Consider the following 24,357-nt stretch of genomic DNA (forward strand, 5'->3'; position numbering starts at 1 on the left):
CACTGAGTCGATTCAATCACCCCTGGGGGAAAAAACAAATAAACACGAATATGATCTTTCTTCTGGCAAAAAATACAAAATTCTAAATTTTTGCAGATAGAAGCTTGAAACCTCTACAGTAGGGTTCTCTGATACGTTGAATCTGATGGTATGATTTTCATTATGATTCTATAACTTTTAGGAGTATTTTCTCCTTTTTCAAAAATAAGGCAAATATTGTCAGGCTTGTAACTTCGGATGGGTATAACTAAACTTAGTGAAGCTTATATGTTTGAAATCGGCCTATAAATCCGATTCTTCTGATGTATCTGTTGGTATAAAAGTCCCGTTTCTTAAAGTTTCGGTTACTATTGAGCCGGGTCGCTCCTCACTTACACTTCGCTACCACGAGCTGTTTGGATAAGTAGTTTTCTTCTTTTCCAACTTGTTCACTGATATCTTACAACTTAATGCAGCATACAATATTTATTCAAGTTGATTGACACTTTCTTAGGCGTTTTTCCTTGTTTGAAGCGGTAGCAGTTCCAGGCCTAGGCAGAGGGGATATCCCCCCCCCCAGTTTTCTGACATCTGACATTGAATTCATTGTATTTTATATTTTACACTCGTCCAGTATACCCCCCCCCCCCCAGATTATGTGCCCTACAACCGCCACTGGTTTGAGGTCACTTACAGCCCCCGTTTAAGAAGACCAAACCTGCTGTAGACTATTTTTGAGGTTCAAGGTAACTCATCTGCTTGACTATGATCTTTTTAGGCTATGTTACCTTGCTTGAGACAAGCAATTGCCTATATTTTAACGCATCAGGGCTGCCACAGGGTATTTCTGATTTTGATGTATTTCTCTGCTTTGATTGAGCTGATAAGTAAAATCATGTGATATATCTTACAACTTTATATATCACATTATTTATTCAACTACATTATTGTTATCATAGAGTATTTTCAGCACATTTACAGAATGATGCCGACTCCGCCTACTGACCATGTGCCTCTGGAAAAGGGGTTTCCCCCAAATAAAACACTCTAAACCTACCAATGGACGGAGTTTTAATCAATGGATAAATCTAGCTGACCAAGGCAACTTGATCTGGATTATCTTGACGCTAAACTTCCCTGGAGTGAAAGTTCTGCTTGCTCGGGAGTGGAACAGTAGTTAAACGTCAGATCCGAAGAAAAGATTTAAGGGAGGGAACTTCTTGGGAGGGTGTAAAGAGGGAGGCTTTAAATAGATTGGGATGGAGGAGGAGCGTTTGTAGCTGTGATAGCCTCAGGGGACTTCGTGCTGTAACGAAATCTTAGTATTAGTAGTGGTAGTAGTACCAACAGTAGTAGGGGTGGTGGAAGTTCTGTCTAATTTTTTTTCCGTTCCAGCCTCCCGGCTTGGTCATTATTGCTTTTATAATTTCATTATTATTTCATTATAATTTCATTATTTATAACTTTTCCTCCAAATCAAGATTTTGGCTTTCTATCTATATTTGGGACAAAACAAAATAGTGTAACACCTTTTAACAACAATGTATAAGAAAGAATGATGTTGCCTCTATTTAATACTAGTAAAGAGCAATTTCCTACTAAAATGCCCTTGATTAAGAGCAGCTACTTCTTCAATCACATTGAGGTTTTAACTAGCAGTTACTGTAGTGCAGTGGTAATGGGATTTCCATTAGCAATGGGGGATCTGACTTAAGAGCATTCCATGGTAACAAAATATCCTGCAACCACAGGTTTCGTTGCGCATCATTTTTGTTCATCATTATCCCAGACATTTCTTTTTATCTGTTGGCATTCATTCATCATCTTGCATAATTTTGTATCACGATATACATAAGAAAAAAACTCCTTTTCTAGATTTTTTCCCAGTAACTTGCCGTAATTAAAACTGTATATTTGCCAAAACAAGCACATCATACCCAATGCTATAACATCAGCATATCAAATGACATCATGCCCAATGCAACATCCTTTTGTATGTGAAGATGCAATTTTTGCATAAAATATGAATTTTAGTTTTAACAATATGCTTTAGTACTTGCAGAATCGCGTAGATGTAGCAGAACAAGCACATCATATCCAATGCTATGACATCAGCATATCAAATGACATCATACCCAATACAACATCCTTTTGTATGTGAAGATGCAATTTTTGCATAAAATATGAATTTTAGTTTTAACAATATGCTTTAGTACTTGCAGAATCGCGTAGATGTAGCAATTTCCTTTAAAATAAACCATTAAACAGCTCTCTATGATCACCCAGTGCCCTGTTAATAATGGAGAGAAAAAAAGAGTACACATTTGCACTACCCCTGCATAAAAAGTGATTTTCCTTGCTGTTCAAGTCGGGGGGCTGTTGGTTTCCTGCATAGCGTTTTCGGCCATGGTGGTCCCAATTATGGGGTTTTTGTTCCGATCTAACACCATTTTCAAGGGTTCCACGGGTTTAGGCTACTGTTGAATTTCCCATAAATTTGTTTTCGCAACAAATTTTTACTATTAAGACTAATCAGCTACAAACGGCCATTTTTTCTCACTAATCAGTTTTTTTTTAACGCGTTTTAAATTTTTTGTTGCTATGGGCCATGGCTCGTCCTTTACTATCTTGCAGCCACCGCTGCAGCCATGATATGGAAGAATTTAATATATTTAATCGTTTATTTTATATATTATTATATATTTACTATTAATCCTCCTTTAAAAAAAATTATGAATTTTGGTTCATATAGCAAACAACCATCTTCTTGTAATCTTGTGATCTTAATTCAATCATGTGAATACTTTACCTCTTAAAATTTCCTTGAGTGTAGCTCTCTTCAGATGTGGTTCTCGGAATTGGTCAGGAAAATTTCTGTTCAAGTCAACAGTATTTTGATTGGTTCGTCCAGAAGCAAAATCACCACCCCAACAGTCACCTTCCTAAAAGATTAATCTCTTGAAAAATTGAAAAATTTTTAAATTGAATGGCTCAAGTCTCATTCCTCGATTCCCGGAACTACTCCTCCATGAGCTTGCTCGTATTATAAAAAGTCTCTGAGCGCTAATGCAAAAAGCAAACTCGATTGAAATTACCTTAGAAGGTCAAAAGATTTTTTTTATACAGTAGCGATTGTTACAGTCGTTGATGCACCTATGCGACCATATAGTATGAGCCTTACGGTGACTAGAGGAGGGGAAGGGGGTCAAAGGCTTTTTTCAAAAAATTGAAATTTTACATACAAAATTTGTGCTTTTGTTTGTATGCTTTTGAACCGATTTTGGGAGATCTCACCTCCCCATATTACCACTAATATCCGGATATTATCTTTTGCTGGTTCTATTTCAGTTCATTTAATTTCATGACCTAAGAACATCAAACTTTCTAGTTTGCTTTTTTTTTAATGAGTAAATGTGCTTATAAGATTCTTTTTTTAAATTTTCCCTAGGTTTTCTCTTTTTTTCATATCGTTATGACTGAGCCGTCCTAGGCGAGTGGCTAGCACGCTAGACTTGAAATCCTGAGGACAATGGTTCGAGTTCTAGTGCCGCTGGTTATTTGGTTTGGAACAGGGCCAGTGGTGTGACTTTGTAAGCTCAGCCAGAGTCAATCCAGCTCTGAATGAGTGAGTACCTATAGAAATCAGGGGGGGGAACAAGGTAAGCGTCGGATGATTTGCCTCAATGACACATTGCATTCCCGGTTAAAGGCAAACAACCAGTAGATCGATACCTGCACTACATAAACCATTGGTCAGCATGCAAAAAAAGGAAAAAATTATGACTGAAATCAGAGTGCAAGCCTAACTTTCGAATGAGTGATGCGTGCTCTTGAATTTATTCCATTCATCTCTTTTGTACTGTAAGTATTTGCAGATATTTATTTAGTTCATGAGACTTAAAGAGACTAGCATATAGGGACATTAGGGACACAGAGGTTTCCATACCAATAGCCTATGCCTGACAAAATTTTGTGATAGTAGGAGCATTCTCTACTAGAATCCAATAATTTAATAGAATAAAAAAAAATAATACAGATATAAGGAAATGATGTAAAATAAGACCTCGTTTATTTTCTAAAAGATCTAGTAATAAAGCAGTTTGTGTCTCCTTGTGCGTAATTGGATTTTTTGCAATGTGGCTACCATGGCTGCCATCTGAGAAAACCTAGCATCTATATGAAAATTAAATTTTGAGTTAGGGTTCGATCTCTTGTAATCTTGACAAAGAAAGTCCAATGGCAGAGTCAGAATTTGACATAATTGACAGAATATTGAGGGGACATTTATATTGGCGAAGCTCACTAGGTGCATATAGATTGTCAAAAGGGCGTATCTCGAGAATGGATTTTGATATTAACTTAGAACTTCCAGACAATGCTTAAAGAGGAAGATCAATTGACCAAAATGCAATATGTGCAGGCTACTACTAGTACTGCTTCCACTGATATTTTTATTACTACTATTCCGACTACTACTGCTATTGCAACTACTTATAAGGGCAAGACTTGTAAGATGAATAATTCAGGCAGTATATGAATATACAGGTTATCAGAAGGGCATATTAGTAATGTCGTGGCAACGGCTAAGTGTATTAAGTTGAAACTTCCAGGATTGGTTAAAGAAGGTAGTTCAACTGACCAAAATGCAACATGTTAATGTTACTGCTGCTGCTAGTGCTATTGCTGTTAATACTACTACTAGTACTAATATTACTACTGTGACTACTAATACAAGTATGCCTAAGGGTACGAGGATGAAATCTTCTGGGAATGTTCAGGGGGGAAGGTGAACTGAGTAGCAGCACGCCATCTATGTGAAGGTTGTCGAAAGGGCGTATCAGCATTATCTTAGGAACGGTTTGGTCTGTGAAGTTGAAACTTACAGGGCTTGTTGTGGGGGATGTTGAACTAACCAAAAGGCAATATTTGCATCATAATGCTACTGCTTCTACTCATACTACTACTACTACTACTACTACTACTACTACTACTACTACTACTACTACTACTACTACTACTACTACTACTACTACTACTACTACTACTACTACTACTACTACTACTACTACTACTACTACTACTACTACTACTACTACTACTACTACTACTACTACTACTACTACTACTACTACTACTACTACTACTATTATTGCTACTGCTACTTCTACTGCTAAAATTAAAGCTAATGCTACTACTATTCATTCTGCAACTGCTTCTGCTACTGATACTGCTATTACTACTGGACGTATTGGTACTACTATTACTGCTACTAAAGCTAAGGGAGTTAATGCGAAAAAAACTGGGGAATATTGAAACAGCATTGGAGTAAAGCAAAAAACACTATGCACATACAGGTTGTCAACACGACGCATCAGCAATGCTTCAGGAAATGTTTGTCGCATTATGTTTAGATCTTCAGCGGGTGGTGAGGGGGATACTGAGGAAAACCAAAGGTGTTATATGCATACTGCTGCTAATACTACTACATATGCTGCTACTACATAATACTGCTACTACATCTTTTGCTACTACATATGCTAAGGGTATTAAAGTGAAGCTTTCAAGTAATATACAGGTGGATGCTGAACTAAATCAAAACGAACTATGAGCAAAAGAGTTACACAGCAATATCTCAAGAGCAGCTTACATTATTAAGTTGAACCTTCCTGGTTAAGTTGGGGCAGATTTTCAACTAGCCAAAAGGCACCATATGTATGCTATTATTACTAGTATTACGATTGCTATAACCAATAGCGCTAAGGGTATTAAAGTGAAACTTTTATGGAACGCTTAGGGCAAGTTTCAATTAAACCAATAAGCTATATGCATGCAGGTTTCAAAAAGGCTTATAATCAATATCATAGGCAGCACAGCGCTGTCATAGATAGCATATCACAGAAACTTTTGAAGGAACCCATTTGATTGGAAATAAAAAGTTCTAGAGCCCTTTTTAAGAGCCAAAAGTGATTGGAGGTCAAGCAGCCCACCTCCAATCAAAATATAAGATAACCATTTTGCTTATTATAGTTGAACAGTCCAGTAACCTTGTCTCTAGTGATATTGGGTAGGATAACCAGCCAACAGCTATGCAATTTGCCTATTATGCTTTTAAAACTAAATGTTGGTTTAAAACTAAATCAAAAGGCACTGTGTGCATTAATTGTCAATAAAACATCTCAGCAATATCCCAAGAACGATTGAGGGTATTAAGTTGAAACTTCAGTGCTACTACTATTACTACTTCTGCTCTTACAATTTAACTAAATCAAAAGAGTCTAAGTGTGTCTGAGTTGTTAAAGAGCATAGATACAATTTTGTAAATTGTATTAAGTTTCATTTTTCAGGTCACCTTAAGGAGGTATAAACTAAATTAAATAATATTATTTGTTTCCAGATTTTCAAAACGGTGTATGCTGTTAAAAAGACATGCAAATAGCCGGCCAAACTACGAATTCTTACATAAGAAAACCAAAAGATTTAAAATATTGTGTTCTTTTTCCATGAAAAAGACTATGTCAATAAAAGACGAACAGAAATCAATTTAAAAAGCTTTTCCACACGAATAGGTTTTAAAAAGAAAAGCAAAAGGCTCCATTAAACCAAAAATGAGTAGAAATAAAGTCAAATAATTTTCCAAACGTAAAACTACGACCAATCACCATCAATAAATAAATGAAACCTAGAACTAACAGAAATCACAATAAATAACCGAGTCGAGCTCAAAATGAGCAGAAAATGATATGAGTAGGGCCGACCAGCCCCCCCCCCCTCCCCCCATGCCTTCTGAAGACCATAACATAATTTGTAATTTACAGTTCGAAACAGTTTAATATACATATACTTATATTTTATTCCTTGAAGTCTTCATAATTTTTTATCTAAAAATGTGAAAACATCCAAATGTACTTTTTTTCGGTGGAGCTCTTTACGGTTCTTCAAAAAAAAACTATTTTATAATTTTTTTTTTTAGTTGGTCTCAGACATGACTTACGGGGTCAATACATTTACAGGGATAAAAAAAAAAGACTTTCATCAGTTTTTTACTGCCGGAGCCTAGTATAGACCTGCTAGAATTACAAAACCAGGCATAAAAAAAAAAAATCTAGTGACAAATATGGGAATTAAACGAACATTCGAAGACCGTAACTAAATTATGTGTTTTTATCTAATTCCCTGGTTCCAAAATAAAAAAAGCGATTTTATCAAAACTATTTAAAATGCAGATACTAGGTTTTTGTAAAAATGAAGCCCCTCTATACAAAATAGAAATATGCGCAAATAAGTGCGCATTGATGCTACTGTACCGATCAAAACTCATTTTTGATGGTAATAATTTCATTAAAAATGATTAAAATTAAGCACTCTGGTTCTTTTAGGGGGTGTTTCCCTCTTTTTCGAAAACCAGGCAAATTTTCTCAGGCTCGTAACTTTTGATGTGTAACATTCAACTTGATGAATCATTCACTTGATATATCACTGATATTAAGATTTCGTTTTTTAGAGTTTCGGTTACTATTGAGCCAAATCGCTCCTTATATACAGTTCGTTACCACGAACTGTTTGATTAAAATTACTACTACTCTGATTAAGCCAGTAATCTGGTAAAATTGTAAGAATATACGATGCATTCTTCGATTTAGAACTGTGCGTTCGCTATCAGATCCTTTCCTCTCCCCCTTCAGAGGAAAACCAAATTATTTGCTGCTTACATTTTCCAAAATGCACCTTTATATGCGACACCTCAGAACCACCAAAGAAAAAGAAAAATATAAAAACACATTTCATATTAAACCTTAACTTTTTATTTAATTTATATAATTTAAGAAGATGTTTTGGCCCAAATACCCAAATTAATGCTTGTTATAGTGTTAGTTTTAACAAATATTCAAAGGACAGCTCAACAGAATTAAGACATTTGGCAAGCTACCAGTGGCATAAGCTCATGAAAGTTAAAGGGGAAGGCACAATATACTTTTAGAAAATAAAGGGGGCAATTTTGTTGATTTTCTACAATTTTTTTATGATAATACAATAAAAAGGCATTTTTCAATGAAAAAGATATTTTTCCAAAAATAATATTACCAAAAGAATATTACCCAAAAAATATCTCTGAATATCAAGGGGGACCTAAGGGCACCCCGCTGATTAACGCCACTTTAAGCTTCACAAAAGTTAAACATATAATCATTTAAAGAATTGAAATAAAGAACAAGCTTTTTTCTACTGAAAGCAAGGAGCAACATTAAAACTTAAAACGTAAAGAAATTACAGCCTGCACGTGGAGGGCTCCCCCTCCTCAATACCTCTCTCTTTACGCTAAAGTTTATTAGTACTTTTAAGAGAGGTTCTGACTCTAATTTAACGACACTTTTGTATTAGGAATCGTTCTTAAAGAATTGGGACAAAGGGCTAAATTTTAGCGTAAAATGCGGGGTATTGGGGAAGGATGAGTCCTCCTCATATAGGGATAATTTCTGTTTTTTTTTAAGTTTTAATCTTGCTCCTTACTTTAGGTAGAAAAAACTTGTGTTTTATTTTAGTTTCTGATCATTTTTAAATAATCCCAGGAAATCCACCTCCCCTCCGTTGAAAACTCTCCTCACGAAAAATTCTTCCATAGAAATCTCCACTCATGCAAAATCCGTCCCCGAGGAAATTATTCTCAGGCAATTACATCCTCGGTGCGAGTCCCCCCCCCTAGAAAATTGCTCGCTCACGATTTCGCCTGAGAATACTGCTTAGCTCCCTTTCATTTGAAAAAAGACTTGTGTTTTAATTAATTTCTGGTCGTATTTTAGATCATGGCCGAATCCCCCCTGTGTGGAAAATATTTCCCGGAAATCTCCCCCAGTGGAAAGTTTTCCCGGACGAAAATTTCCCCATGGAGAATTTTTCCAGCTAATAAATCCCCTATGGAGGATTTTTCTCGTGGAAATTCCCCACCTAGAAACCCCAAGAGAACTGCAACTCCACTGAAAATTTCCACGGGACAATTCCTCGAGAGAATCTCCACATGTAAAATGGAGTCGACAACGAGAAGGGAAGACAAACAAAAAGAATTTCGTACATAAATTCTGGCAAATTCCCCCCGTGTAAAATCTTCCCTGGAAAGCTCATCCTGGAAAGTTCCATCCCAATTGGAAATTCGCCCCGTAAGAAATCCATCAACAATAAATCCCCTCCCCTGAAAAACATCGGTATATTTTCCAAAAACAAATACTATATGTTAAACAATGGGCGAATTTCACAGCTTACAACCCTTCCTATGGGGGCTCTGGGGGGTTATTTCATACCCAAAGACATAGTTCTAGAACCTTTCAACTATACTAAACAAATGGCTATCTCAAAATTTTGACCCGACAACTTTGGGTGAAAAGGACACGGGAGGGGGGCTTGTTGCCCTTTAATTTTTTTGGTCACTTAAAAGTAGCACTAGAACTGTTAATATCCGTTTAAATGAGCCATCTTGCAGTCTTCTAGGATTATTAGTTCGGTACGATGAAACATGGGAAGAGCAAAGGGAAAAAAAAATAATAATAAACATGTATCCGTGATGTGTCTTCTGACAAAAAAAAATACAAAATCTACGTTTTTAAAGATGGGAGCTTGAAAACTCTGTAGTACGGTTCTTTGATACATTGAGTCTGATGGTGAGATTTCTTGACATTTTGGAAAATCAAGCAAATTTTCTCAGGCTCGTGGCTTTGGACGGGTAACATTAAGCTTAATGAATTTTGGATTTTTGAAATCAGAATAAAAGTTAATTCTTTTGAAGTATCCTTTTTTTAGAAATCAGCATAAAAAGCTAATTCTTTTGATGTATCTATTGTTATCAAAACAAACATTTTTTAGAGTTTCGGTTACTATTAAACCGTGTCGCTCCTTACTTGAATTTCGTTACCACGAACTATTTGAAAAATACTTCTTCAGAGCATGTGAGATTACAATTAAACATGTCGCCGAAACTTGCCAAGTTTTGTACAGATTTAATTTTTCCTTCTGCATAATTTTATAGGTTCTGTCAATGAACTTTGTAATTGTGTCTACATATTTTATAAGTAGAACGTAATTACTAAATACACGTTATGCGAATGTTACAAAAATAGTGTTTGGGAAGAAAGAGCAGAATGAAAATAAAAGACAAAGTGAAATTTGGATCTACGCTAATGCAGTAATGAGCTAAATTAGGACAAAGCCTAATTACTATAAGACCACTTTCAATAGGTTAGACCGTAAAAAGGGTTTAAATTTAAACTAAATGTCTGCTTATATCTCCTCATATCTTAAACTGCATATATATATATATATATATATATATATATATATATATATATATATATATATATATATATATATATATATATATTATATCCCACTGAAAGGGAAATTTTAGGGTTAACAGTGCAATATGGATTCTGTTGGGGGTAGTTTTTTTATTGCAAAAACGTAGATTTTAATGAAAAATGATAGTTTCCAAAATTGATCCATTAAAAGCTGTACTTTATCCCGAAAGGGGGGATAAACGCCCTAATATCAAGGATAATTCTATTTTGCTGTGGAAAGCAAACTCTCTTTACAAAAAAAAATAAAGGGGGGCCCGAAGAACCCCCCCTTCGTACGTGCCAGATATATATATATATATATATATATATATATATATATATATATATATATATATATATATATATATATATATATATATATATATATATATATATATATATATATATATATATATATATATATATATATATGATTGGGTAAGTGTCTATAAAAAATAGCCGACCTCATGAAATTATTAAAACAAGTATATATATATATATATATATATATATATATATATATATATATATATATATATATATATATATATATATATATATATATATATATATATATATATATATATATATATATATATATATATATATATATATATATATATATATATATATATATATATATATGATTGGGTAAGTGTCTATAAAACATAGCCGACCTCATGAAATTATTAAATAAAAAAAACAATTTTTTAACTGAAAGTAAGGAGCGACATTAAAACTTAAAACGAACAGAAATTACTTCGTATATGAAAGGGGCTGCTTCCTCATCAACGCCCCGCTCTTTCCGCTAAAGTTTGACTCTTTCTCTCAACTCTTCTTTTTAAAACAGTAAAAAACTTCAGCGTAAAGAGCGGGGCGTTGATGAGGATGCAGCCCCTTTCATATACGAAGTAATTTCTGTTCATTTTAAGTTTTAATGTCGCTCCTTACTTTCCGTTAAAAAAACTTTTTTTTATTTAATTTCTGATCGTTTTTGAATCAATGCATGTTTTGATTTTGGCTCTCCGCAGAGGAATAATTAAAACGAAATTTGCATATTTATTTATTTGTTTTGGCTACATGGCTTTCTCATAATTTTGATCGAATGATTTTGAGAAAAAAAGAGCGGGGGAGGAAGCCTAATTGCCCTCCGATTTTCGGTTAATTAAAAAGGCAACTAGAACTTTTAATTTTTTACGAATCTTTTTATTAGTAAAAGATAAACGTAACTTATAAATTAGCTTACGTAAAGACCTTTTGTATTCTCATGTTTTTATTACATATATGAGGGGTTCACCCCCTCGACAGTACCTCGCTCTTTATACTAAAGCTTAATTTTGTCGCAGTTCATTAAGAATGACCCCTGAATCACGAAAGCCGTAGAATAAATAGTTGAAATTACTTAAAATACTTTAGCGTAAAGAGCGAGGTATTACGAGGAGGTAAACCCCTCATATGGGTAATAATTTCTGTTCGTTTTTAAGTTTTAATGCTGCTCCTTACTTCCAGCTGAAAAAAAACGTTTTCATATTAATTTTTTCATTGTTTTTTTTAAGTAATGCTAGTAAATCCTGCGCTCCCTTCACGGAAATTTTCTTCCCCCATGGCAAATTCCTGGATAGAAAGTTCCCCCTGCATATCCCCCTCTTCTCAACCCCCTGTCCCCAACCAAAAAATCCTCCTGAAAACGCCGGTATACTTCCCAATAACCATTATTATATGTAAGCACTGGTCAAAGTTTGTAACTTGTAGCCCCTCCCAAGGGGACTGTGGGGGAGTAAGTCGTCTCCAAAGACATAGTTATAAGGTTTTCAACTGCGCTGAATAAAATGGCTATCTCAGAATTTTGATCCGTTGACTTTGGGAAAATAATTAGCGTGGGAGGGGGCCTGGGTGCCCTCCAATGTTTTTAGTCACTTAAAAATGGCACTAGAACTTTTCATTTCCTTTAGAATTTTTCATTTACGCAACATTCTAGGACAACTGGGTCGATACGATCACCCCTGGGGGAAAAAAAACAAAAACAAAAAACAAACAAACAAACAAATAAACACGCATCCGTGATCTGCCTTCTGGCAAAAAAATACAAAATTCCACATTTTTTTAGATAGGAGCTTGAAACTTCTACAGTAGGGTTCTCTGATACACTGAATCTGATGCTGTGATTTTCGTTAATATTCTATGACTTTTAGGGGATGTTTCCCTCTATTTTCTAAATTAACGCAAATTTTCTCAGGCTCGTAACTTTTGATGGGTAAGACTAAACTTGATGAAACTTATATATTTAAAATCGGCATTATAATGCAATTCTTTTGATGTAGCTATTGGTACCAAAATTCCATTTTTTAGAGTTTTGGTTACTATTGAGCCGGGTCGCTCCTTACTACAGTTCGTTACCACGAACTGTTTGATACATTGGGTAGATGAAGCCAATGTTTCTCCTTATATTTTAGTGTTCACATTAGTCTAATTGGTTTCCAATCTTCGCAAGATCAGATGTTTCGTTTAACGACTGGGTGATTAAGTGGAAACTTTGATTGTAATGTGCGATTGATCAACGAGATCAATGTGACTAAATCAGTCAATTGTGAAAATAGAAGCTCAAAAAGTTCAGGGAAAAGAGAAAAATGATAGAAAGAGGCAACCAATGTAGCACTGACGTCCCCTTTTCTTTTTTTCTCGAGCACTAACAACCTATTGGATACTCGTAGATGCTGATTCTATTGATTATTAAATAAAAAAAAACAAGTTTTTTTAAATGAAAGTAAGGAGCGACATTAAAACTTAAAACGAGCAGAAATTACTCCGTATATGAAAGGGGCTTTTCCTCCTCAACACCCCGCTCCTTACGCTAAAGTTTTTTATTGTTTTAAAAAGTAGAGTTGCGAGAAAGAATCAAACTTTAGCGCAAGGAGCGGGGTGTCGAGGAGGAAAAGCCCCTTTCATATACGGAGTAATTTCTGTTCGTTTTAAGTTTTAATGTCGCTCCTTACTTTCATTTAAAAAAACTTGTTTTTTTTATTTAATTTCGGAAAGTTTTTTAATTAATGCATGACTGATTTTGGCTCTCCGTACATAAATTATTAAAATGAAATTTGCATATTAATTCTTTTTTTTGGCTAAATGGCTTTCTCTTAGTTTTGATCAGACGATTTTGAGAAATAAGGGGTGGGGAAGGAGGTCTTGTTGCCCTCCAATTTTTCGGTTACTTAAAAAGGCAACTAGATCTTTTATTTTTAACGAACGTTTTTATTAGTAAAAAAAAATACATAACTTAAGAATTAACTTACATAACAAACTTTTATATTCTTATATTTTTGATTATATATATGAGGGGTTTGGTCCCCTCGTTAATACCTCGCTCTTCACACTAAATCTTGTTTTATCCCAATTCTTTAAGAATGACCCCTGAATCAGAAAGGCCGTAGAATAAATAGTTGAAATTATTTAAAAAATTTTAGCATAAAGAGTGAAGTGTTTATCTCCTCCTAAATACCTCGCTCTTTATGCTAAAGTATTTTTAGAACCCCTCATATGCGTAATAATCTCTGTTCCTTTTTAAGTTTTAGTGCTTCTCCTTACTTTCAATTGAAAAAACTTTTTCATGTTTATATTTTCATTGTTTTTTTTTATAGTAATGCTAGAAAGTCCTGCGCCCTTTTCATTGAATTTCTCTTCCCCCATGAAATATTCCTCCAAGGAAAGATCCTCCCATATAGCCCCCTCCCCTGAACCTCACACCCAAACCAAAAAAATCCCCCTGATAACGTCGGTACACTTCCCAGTAACCATTACTGTATGTAAACATTGGTCAAAGTTTGTAACTTGCAGCCCCTCCCCCAGGGACTGTGGGGGGTAAGTCATCCCCAAAGACATAGTTATTATGGTTTTCGACTATGCGGAACAAAATGGCTATCTCAAAATTTTGATCCGTTGACCCCTCAACCCCACCTCCAAAACCAAAAACATCCCCCTAAAAACGTCTGTAAACACTGGTCGAAGTTTGTAACTTGTAGGCCCTCCCCCAGGGACTGTGGGGGAGTAAGTCATTCCCAAAGACATAGTTATTGAGGTTTTGACCATGCGGAACAAAATGGCTATCTCAAAATTTTGATCTGTGAACTTTAGAGAAAAAATGAGCGTGGGAGGGGGCCTAGGTGCCCTCCAATTTTTTTGGTCACTTAAAAAGGGCACTATAACTTCTCATTTCCGTTAGAATGAGCCCTCTTGCAACACTCTAGGACCACTTGGTCGATACGATGACCCCTGGGAAAAAAAAAAAAAAACAAATAAACACGCACCCGTGATTTGTCTTCTGGCAAAAAATACGCAATTTCACATTTTTGTAGATTGGACCTTGAAATTTTTTCTATAGGGTTCTCTGATACGCTGAATTCGATGGTGTAATTGTCGTTAAGATCCTATGACTTTTAGGGGGTGTTACCCCCTATTTTGCAAAATAAGGCAAATTTTCTCAGGCTCGTACCTTTTGATGACAATAACTAAACTTAATGAAACTTATATATTTGAAATCAGCATAAAAATCCGATTCTTTTGATACATCTTTTAGCATCGAAATTCCGTTTTTTAGAGTTTCGTTTACTATTGAGCCGGGTCGCTCCTTACTACAGTTCGTTACCACGAACTGTTTGATAACAGCAAAAGGACTAGTTATCTTCAACAAAAGAAAGGCAATTACAACAGTGCTCTATGTTCTTCCAGTTTCCCACTAGGTGTGACGAAAAAAAAAGGAACAATTAAGAAGTTCTACCCACTCAGGCCAGAGGGCTCTCAGCTTCCTGCATAAGGCTATCAGCAATGACAATTCCATAGATATACTTTTTTTTTAATCTGACACCATTTTTGACGGTTTTAGGCAATTTTTCAAAATTGTTATCAATTAGTTTTCAAAAGAATATTTCAAACACTTCGAAATGTAAGTAAGGAGCGAGCTGGCTTAATAGTAACCGAAACTCTAAAAAACAGAAACTCTAAAAACTCGAATTGCTTATTATGCTGATTTAAATATATAAGTTTCGTTAAGTTTAGTCTTACCCATTAAAGGCTTTGAGCCTGAGAGAATTTGCCTAATTTTTGAAAAAAGGGGGCTACATCCCTAAAAGTCATAAAAGTCACCCCTTCAGAGTGAGGTAACTCAAATATTCACGTCTTTAACCGTGACCGGGGTTGTCTACTCTCCACCATCTGGTGCAAATTTTGGAGCACTGACTATTTTACACGGTGTTGCACACTTCTACCACACCCTATTGCGCCACATGCGGAAAGGAAGAAAGGAAGCCGTGTACAGCACTGACATACAATATGTAGCCTCTAATCATGTTCAATGCGTTACCTTATCTCTGGCTTCTGGCTTTTTCACAGAGCACCATTTGTTTTGTGCACACTTCTGCCACACTTTATTGCGCCACATGCGGAAAGGAAGAAAGAAAGCCGTGTACAGCACTGACATACAATATGTAGCCTCTAATCATATTCAAGGCGTTACCTTATCTCTGGCTTCTAGTGGCTTCTGGCTTTTTCACAGAGCACCATTTGTTTTGTGCACACTTCTGCCACACTTTATTGCGCCACATGCGGAAAGGAAGAAAGAAAGCCGTGTACAGCACTGACATACAATATGTAGCCTCTAATCCTGTTCAAGGCGTTACCTTATCTCTGGCTTCTAGTGGCTTCTGGCTTTTTCACAGAGCGCCATTTGTTTTGTGCACACTTCTGCCACGCCCTTTTGAGCCGAACGTGGCAAGCATATAACACAAAGTCGTTTAAAGCTATGACTTGGAAAATAAGGCCTTTAACCATGATCGAGGGGTTGCCTTTCCTCCACCGTCAGGGGCCCATCTCAGTGCGCCACTTGTTTCGCCCAACGTTACAGACTTCTATACTCACTGTTACACCAATTAAGGCACGTAAAGGCCCAAATCATGTGCAGCAATTAGATATAAAATATAGACTCTAATATAATCGAGTGCTTGCTGACTCTCTGTGTGCTCTGGTGGAGCACTTCTGGTTCCGCACAGCGTTGGACACTTCCACCACAACCTGTTGCGCCACACGTGACAAATTAAGCACAAAGTTGAGCAAAGCTACCACACACAGCATGCAGCATGTAACCATGATCGGTCTTCCCCTTCTGGTGCATATCTCAGAGAGCCGTTCGTTTTTCGCAATGTCGCACACTTCTACCTCATTGCACCACCCATACCCCATTGCACCACACATGGAAAGTAAAGCACAAAGTCGTGTACAGCAATGACATACACTATGCATACTCCACTCATCGAAACCATATCCACGATTTTTAAAAGTAATCAATCCCTCGGTCATGATAATAAAGCTGCTATTAATTGAGCTCCAAAGACACTTTATGAAGCATAAAACAGATGTTTGATCGTTTGTATATACGTAATTATCTTTTTAATACGACAAATATCAGAGTAAAAAACATTAATTGTTGAAAATGATGAGATAGCACTTGATCTAGTAATCAGAGATTAGATATGTTATGTATTATGTTCAGGTCAAGGTCGTAATGACTCTATTCCATGTCAATTTCTCCAAAGTGCTAAGATGATTAAAAACACTGATTCAAATATCGAAGATTTGCAGAATGCTGAAATTCGTAGCCCAAATTCGTTTGTGGTGGATGAGGATGAGGATAGGGACTTATCCAGGATTTTCTTTTTAGGGGGGGGGGCTGGGGGTTACAAAGTATTTTCCCGGGGGTTTACAAAAAAAATTAGAAACGCATTAAAATTTGTTTATATTCTTTTTTGTTAAGTTTTTACGAGTCGGACAAACATATCGAAGAAGGGGGCCTTAGACCCCCTAGCCCCCTGGATACGGCTTTGCCTGAGAATATCCCTAAAGGTAAAAATCTCAATATGCTCTTTATATACTGTATCACTTTAATGATTTACCGCTCAAACAAGTTTTAGAACTTGATTCCAATGAGTGGGGCTCCTGGAAATCATTTCCTGATTATTTCGTCAGTTCTAACAACCACGGATACTTTTTGAGGAAAATAGTCTTTCAATTCTTATGAATTTTTACTTTTGGTTCTTGGGAGAAGGGAGCGGGGGTACTGCATCAACAAAGGTTTATTCCAAGTTTCGCTTCATATATACTATTGAATTATGCTTCCCATATCATCGCTAGAAAGTGGTGTAACTCCAGTACCTTCTATAAATGGTTACGATATCTGGCAATTTTATCTGTTTACCAATTTTTTTAAGCACTGGAAGTAGAATCGATGTCGGGTTTAGATACCTTTAAATATCCCTGGATATTGGAGTTAGCAAGCTGTTGTATCGACTCTTGATTGATACCGACTCAACCCGGATATCGAAGAATTGACGTTAATTCTAAGAAAATTGGACATAAATTGCAACACTTTGTAAAACTTAATTTTTATACAAAATGAAGCATTGGTCCTCACCCAAAAAAAGAATGGAGTTGGGACAGAAAGAAAGTGAGAAATTTTATATAATGTTTGACAACTTAAACAGTAAATGAATAATCCAAAAAGAGGAAGAAATACTGTGTTTATTGATACAAAAGCGAGCACGTTTTTGAATGGAAGCGTACCCTTAAGTGGATAACCAATAAGAAAAAACCAAAAATCCACACAATTTATTTAGAACAAAATAAAAGCCATATAATACAGCCCCTTGCGCAAGAGAAAACACTATTTAAATCCACAGTTGGGTTATAAACAAGATGTTAAATGCAAAATAAAACTAATTAATGATTAATTTTTGCACCAAATCTTGTTTAGAACTAAAATCCGATATAATCATTTATAATCATACGAGTATTTGGCAGCGTGTCTTTTTTATATTCACGATATAGTGGTACTTCAACACAGTTGTCCAGTATAGCCAGGTTTGTTGATCGCGTCTTTCTGGACTCCGACGTTACTGACAACTTAGCCATTCTCACGAACTCCATTGAGAGACTTCTGGAATCTTGGCAAATTTTACGAGAAGCGGCAACAGCTGGACTACAGATAAACTAGAATGAAACCTCAATCTTCGCCACTGACCCATTTGCTCTTATTGCTCTTATTATTTAACCATAATTTGAGGTAAAAACCATACATAAGCCATACAACTAAAACTATACATTTTCAACATTTTTGTTGGCTCTGTGACACTCTACGGAGCTGAGACGTGGCAAACATCAGCCACAGCTTTCAAGACTTTCGATGTATTCCATTCAAAGAGCATGATAAGGATAGAAGGTATGGGAGGGCTTGACTTCATCAGGAACGAGAAATTATTCCGGATTAATAAGAAGTCTCGGTTTTCAATCCTGGTAACCAAATGAGCCCTGGGATGGTTCATATATACGCTTCAAATGCCTCCACATCTACCCATAAAGATCATCTATGCTTTCCACCCTATCACAGCAGACTGGAAGTAATCTCACCGTCGGCCAAAAAAAAAGAAGGTCTGAGAGCCTGTCCAAGTTCCTCAGGATGGCAAGCATGACACTTAGCGGTGCAGAAGCACTAACTGTTCAATGGAGCGGATAGAGGAGGCAGGCATCACTCGCGGATAAAGGAGGCAGGCATCACTCTCTTCGCCGATCACGTTCTTGCAAGAGATATGGGTCAGGTATATATACATAGTATATCTCAAATTTACAACACTACCGTTAGGAATATATTTTCTATCATCAATTGCGGTTTTCATTTCCATTTATGATGTCACAGGCAAGCCGCAATTATTATTACAGTTTCTAGATTGTCTACATCCAGGCTATCTACCATGACGGCTTGAGATAAAAAAAATTAAAATTTTCCATAAAAAGAATTTATTTTTTACTCAAATCTATGAAAATTATACCAAGAGGAAGAAGAAACCTCAAAACTGCTAAATTTTTTCATAATAATACAAAAGAAAATCCACGAAACTAACCAAATATAGTCCATAGTATTGAAAACAGGGGGGGGGGGGGGTAGAAGATTCTCTCCTAATATTGATTTCATAAATACGAAAATCCCCAACAGGTTGAAGAATTTTCTTATAAGATGTTAAAAATCAACACAATTAAATCGATATAGGAGGGGGTCAAGGAATTTCCTCCAAAGAGTAACTCAAGGTAGATTAATTGTTGCTTCAAAATCCGATCTTCTGATTAAGGATCCATTCCTATCTCTTGATAAAAAAATTTGTTTTTCAATTGCAATCTTGTTTTATTTTCGTGGAAAAATAAGACGTTGGAAATCTGAAAAACCTTACAGGCTCAGATTCATGCCAGGTATGAAGCGATTTTAATTGCAGGAGGAAATTAAGGGTCAGGGCCTATATTTACAGTCTACCTATTGTTCAAATTAGCTTGCGATGCGTAAAATACCCAAAATCGTAAAATAAAACACAAATTTCCTATATATCTTACTTAGGGAAAATTTTCTGACGAAGAAGCAACTGTTGGATAAATGTGACGGTATTTTTTGCCAGAGAAGTATCATTTTTTATGAGTGTACTGTCTCCTAAGTGGAATATTACTGGTATGACGCCCATCCCCCCTCCAGGTGATGTATATGACATAAAAGGAATATACTCTAATGCATCTCCTAAACGGAGAGCCCAATTTCTGCCCTCTTTTCCTCCCACGTATTTGTTCTAAGAAAACAACACTTACTTGAGTACACTTGATTAGTTTATTTCTAACAAAGAAAATTTCAGAGAATACGTTCACACTCCCACATAAGGGCAAAGGTGTTCCTACAAACAGCAATCAATAAAATGACGTATAAGTTCTCGGTAAGAAAATTTCTATGGAAATGTAAGCTAGGAAGCATTAGATGCTTTGTGTTACGAAATAAAAAACTAAAGTTTTTTTTTTCTATAAAAGCAAAGAGCGAATTTGAAACTGAAAGGGAGGGGAAGTAAGATTACATAATATTTTACGGCTGAAACAATCAGAGAATTCAATGAAAAAAACAAAAACAATTTTAAAATGAACGTAAACTAATGCAAATAAGTACAATGTTAGCGCCTCTTAGCCCCCTGCACCTCCCAAAATATAGTTTTATTTTCGCTTTTCTGGAAACTACACAGATTTTTATGTGGAATTTTTTAGCCTTTTGATGTTTCTGTATATTTAAAAATAGGAATTCATGGATTTCAGAGACAGTGTGATAGCAACAACTAAGTAAATAGTCATATACCTTCAATGTATTATTATTAATTTTTAACCGGCCGCTTCGTATGAAAAAAAGCCACTTTGGCCACCTCGTATGGAAAAGGTGGTTGCACGAAGCCAGGAAGGGGATCAATGGATGGCAAATTAAAAGTTTCAGTATCCTTCTTATGGCCAAAAATGAGTGTGGGTGACCTGAGTCCTCCGTGCCATTGGCATTACGGTCCCCTATAACTTCTATGATACGGGACCAAAATTTTGAGATAGTCATTTCGTTCAGAAACGTCGGCAGATCTAGACACCATTCACAGCTACAGGGGTACTGTCCTCCGATATATAACTATCCATTGTTGATAGCGAGGTTTCAGTAGAATTCAATTCAATTGTTTAATTGTTTTATTAATACTAAAACACTATTACAAATGTAAAAAAGTTATTCGGCCAAAGAAACTTTGCTTGTTATGGACCATACGACACAATATTAAAGCACTAAAATAACCATAAATAATACCCCAAATCAAACAATACATATAAAATAAAGATAAAGGAGTATAATCCCTAGCATTCAGTAAAAAAAAAAAAAAAAAAAAAAAAAAAAAAAAACTGGTAGTAATTATAGTGATAACAATAAATAGATACCAAGAAAGTAGAGAAACAGGAAAGACCAAGTTAATTAGAACATGAGACAAAAGAAAAACAAAACAAATGGACAAGGACTTCAAAAGTTAGGAATATTCCTGAAAATAATCTTAAAAAAGAATAGGAGAGAGATATGTCAGTCGGCCATCTATGGTGTTGGATTTATGATCAACCTACAGTTCTAAGAGTCCCTTCCAGTGGCAGTTCAAGGCCTGGGCAGGGAGGGAAGCTGGTTTCTCCCCAGTTTCTCTGGCATCTGACACTAAATTCCTTTCATTTAATATTTTAACGTTCATATTAAGTAAATTAAACAATAAAAAATATTTTTGAATGCCTCCTCCCCCCCCCCAGTTTATGAGGCCTAAAGCCGTTACTGGACGCTCCATTCAGATAATATTCCAAGAGTTTCTCAAGAGTGTACCCTAGAAGGCTATGTGCACATGCATTTTCCATTTACCTGCAATGTCTCAAGAATGATTTGAGGTGTTGGGGGGTATTTTTACTAAGGTTTAACTGTTTTACATGCAGTATTTGAGTTTTTTAAATTCAATTTCAGCCTAAAAGGTTTGTTTCAACTTTTTAATCTAACTTATTTTAATTTCAACTTTCCTACTAAAACATCACTTAAATTTTTTTTCTTTTAATTTAATATTACTATAATATTAAGTTTTTTTTTACTTAAATTCTGGGAAAACTCACTAAAAATTTTTGACGCATAATGAGGTTCCAGGCAGAATTTACTTTTCAACTTCTTTATTTTATTTTAACATTCAATCAACACTAACCTTATTTTCCTTTCAAATTAAACTGATTGTAACTTTGCCTTATACTATTTTTATTTTAACATCTTTATATAAATTCTGGGCAAAAGCAGCTGAAACTTCTTACTACGTGTTGCATTTTTTAGCTTTTATTGGATTTCTTTGGGTTCCTATTTAGCTCCTTGGAATTTTTACCTTAAAACTACACTTTTAACTTTTTGTCTTTTTTTCATTTCATATAAAACTAATTTTAACTCTAGTTGATAATATGTTAACTTAAAGTACTTGCATGAGCTATTACAACCAGCTGCACTTTTAACTTTTTATTTTATTTTATATGAATCTAATTTTAACTCTACTTGATAATATTTTAACTTAAACTTTTTGCATGAGTTATTTGTACTTCACTAAAACTTTAAAAAACCTCGAGGAGTAAAGCTAAATGTACTTGCGACGAAACCGACCATACAACTTTAAATGTTGCTTATGGAAATAGCATAATAAATTCAGCTATGCAACAAAAGACAAAACAACCCTGGTTAACCTAGAGGTTCTACTTATCTAAAGATACTGGGAGAGGCTGTGTAATGAAATGGATCAAGTCCAAAAGAAGTATCTTCTGAGTTAAGGACTCATGAAAAAACGGCTAAAACAAGCCGAATTATAAATTGCTTTAGCGGGACAAAATTAGGCTCAACTTAAAATGAGAAAAATAAAATATGAATTTTTAAAACAGTAAAATTGCAATTGGAGAATTTAAACATATTTTTTCAAGAATTTCAAATCAACATATATCAGGTAATGTATTTATATGACTATATAGATTAGTATATGACTATATGATTAATGTATTATTATTATAATAATACATTATTATTATTTATGCATTGTATTATTATTAATTAATTAATGGTAATGTATTATTATATGATTATATGACTAATTATATTTCAACTAATATATTTCAACCAAAATTTCAAGGAGCACATAATTCTGAAATTTATAATTAGAATCATTGAACTGCGGTAAACTCTCTGTTATCAAAAGGCCTTTGGCGGTGTGGTAAACAAGATGAAGGGAACGCTACAGATAATCCGAAACAGCACAAAATACACCAAAAAATAAAAAAACATTTTTTATTTAATTTTGATTGTTACACCTTATTTTTAAATATTTTGATTAATATCTTCATTTTTCAAAATGTATTGTTGGGCTATTGTAACATATATAGGCAACATGCTTATAGTATAGTTCAGCTCCAAAGAGGTGGATGGATTATTTGGACTATAATCGTAATGGGTTTTTAACGATTGTGGGACTAATCCCCAAGAAATACTTAAATTCTTTGGTAAAGCTGTGAATGAAAGACATTTGGTTCACAGTAAGGTACAATTACGTATAAACGCGTTGAGTTCACTTTTTCGCAAAATTGTTATAAATGCCATCTAGAAAGTTCTTTCCGTGTTGATTAGTATAATGCAGAACGTCCTTAATCCATTAGTGTCGACGCTAGAAATTTTGGATGCACGCACTCAATCTTAGTTCGGAAAATTTTATGTTTCCAGTCCATGTTAAACTCATCCTCCTTGACTGAGTACGTTAATACATTTTAGAGGATTCCAAAAACTGGAACTAAGCACATTTGTTTTAATCAGCATCATCAGCATTCTGGTTAAGAAAAACTATACTGGTCAAATATCTTTGAGATTTTGTGTAAGCAAACATTAAAATTTAGTGCTTCGGGATGTTAATGAACTTTGGCTCTGATGTCAAGCAGATTTTCCACTTTTGCAGACAGCTGTCTAGAACCAGAAGCTCAATAGAGCTTGGAGGACAGCTCTGAGCCATATCCAGGATTTTTTTCCGGCGGGGGGAGGGGTAAACTTCCTATCCCACCCCCACCTCCCGAATATGGCCTTGACACCTCATCTACTAGATTGCTTCCTAATAATGACCGCCAGCAAATACACAGTGACGAACGAGGTCGTAACTCCATGACTTTCGTTTCGATACGTCAGTGTCCAACGGTCATTTTAATAAATGAACATGTCAGTCTTACTAATTTAAAGCAGTAGTTACTGGTAATCTATATATATAAAAATAAGTTGTCTGTGTGTGTGTGTGTGTCGAGTGACGTTATGTTTGTGTGTCGACTGACGTCATGTTTGTCGACTGACATTATTATAAGGATTGAGCTGTATGCGTCATGAAGTTGTTTGTCGACTGACGTCATGTTTGTCAACTGATGAAATTACATACCGGAACACAAATGACGACCGGGACACAGGGAATATAAATGACGACCGGGAACCTCAAAGAGAAATTACAGACTGGGACACCCGGACACAAATCACGACCGGGACACAGGGAATACAAATGACGACCGGGACATAGGGACACAACTACAACGGGACCGCCGGGGGCACAGGCGGGATATATAAATGACGACCGGGACACAGGGATTGTTCGAATAGAAATTACAGACCGGG

At 35.4% G+C, this 24,357-nt stretch overlaps 1 protein-coding gene across 1 annotated transcript in view; it reads right to left on the reverse strand.

The window, feature by feature from the left end:
* Nucleotides 1-24,357, reverse strand: part of LOC136037324 (carboxypeptidase D-like) — a 56,571-nt gene that overhangs the window by 6,785 nt on the left and 25,429 nt on the right. Inside the window, exon 3 of the mRNA XM_065719992.1 lies at nt 2,789-2,921. Within this exon, the coding sequence (XP_065576064.1) occupies nt 2,789-2,921 (133 nt within the window). The remainder of the gene's footprint in view (nt 1-2,788; nt 2,922-24,357) is intronic.

The sequence above is a fragment of the Artemia franciscana genome, chromosome 16 (genome assembly GCF_032884065.1).
Source record: "Artemia franciscana chromosome 16, ASM3288406v1, whole genome shotgun sequence".
NCBI classification, from domain to species: Eukaryota; Metazoa; Arthropoda; class Branchiopoda; order Anostraca; family Artemiidae; genus Artemia; species Artemia franciscana.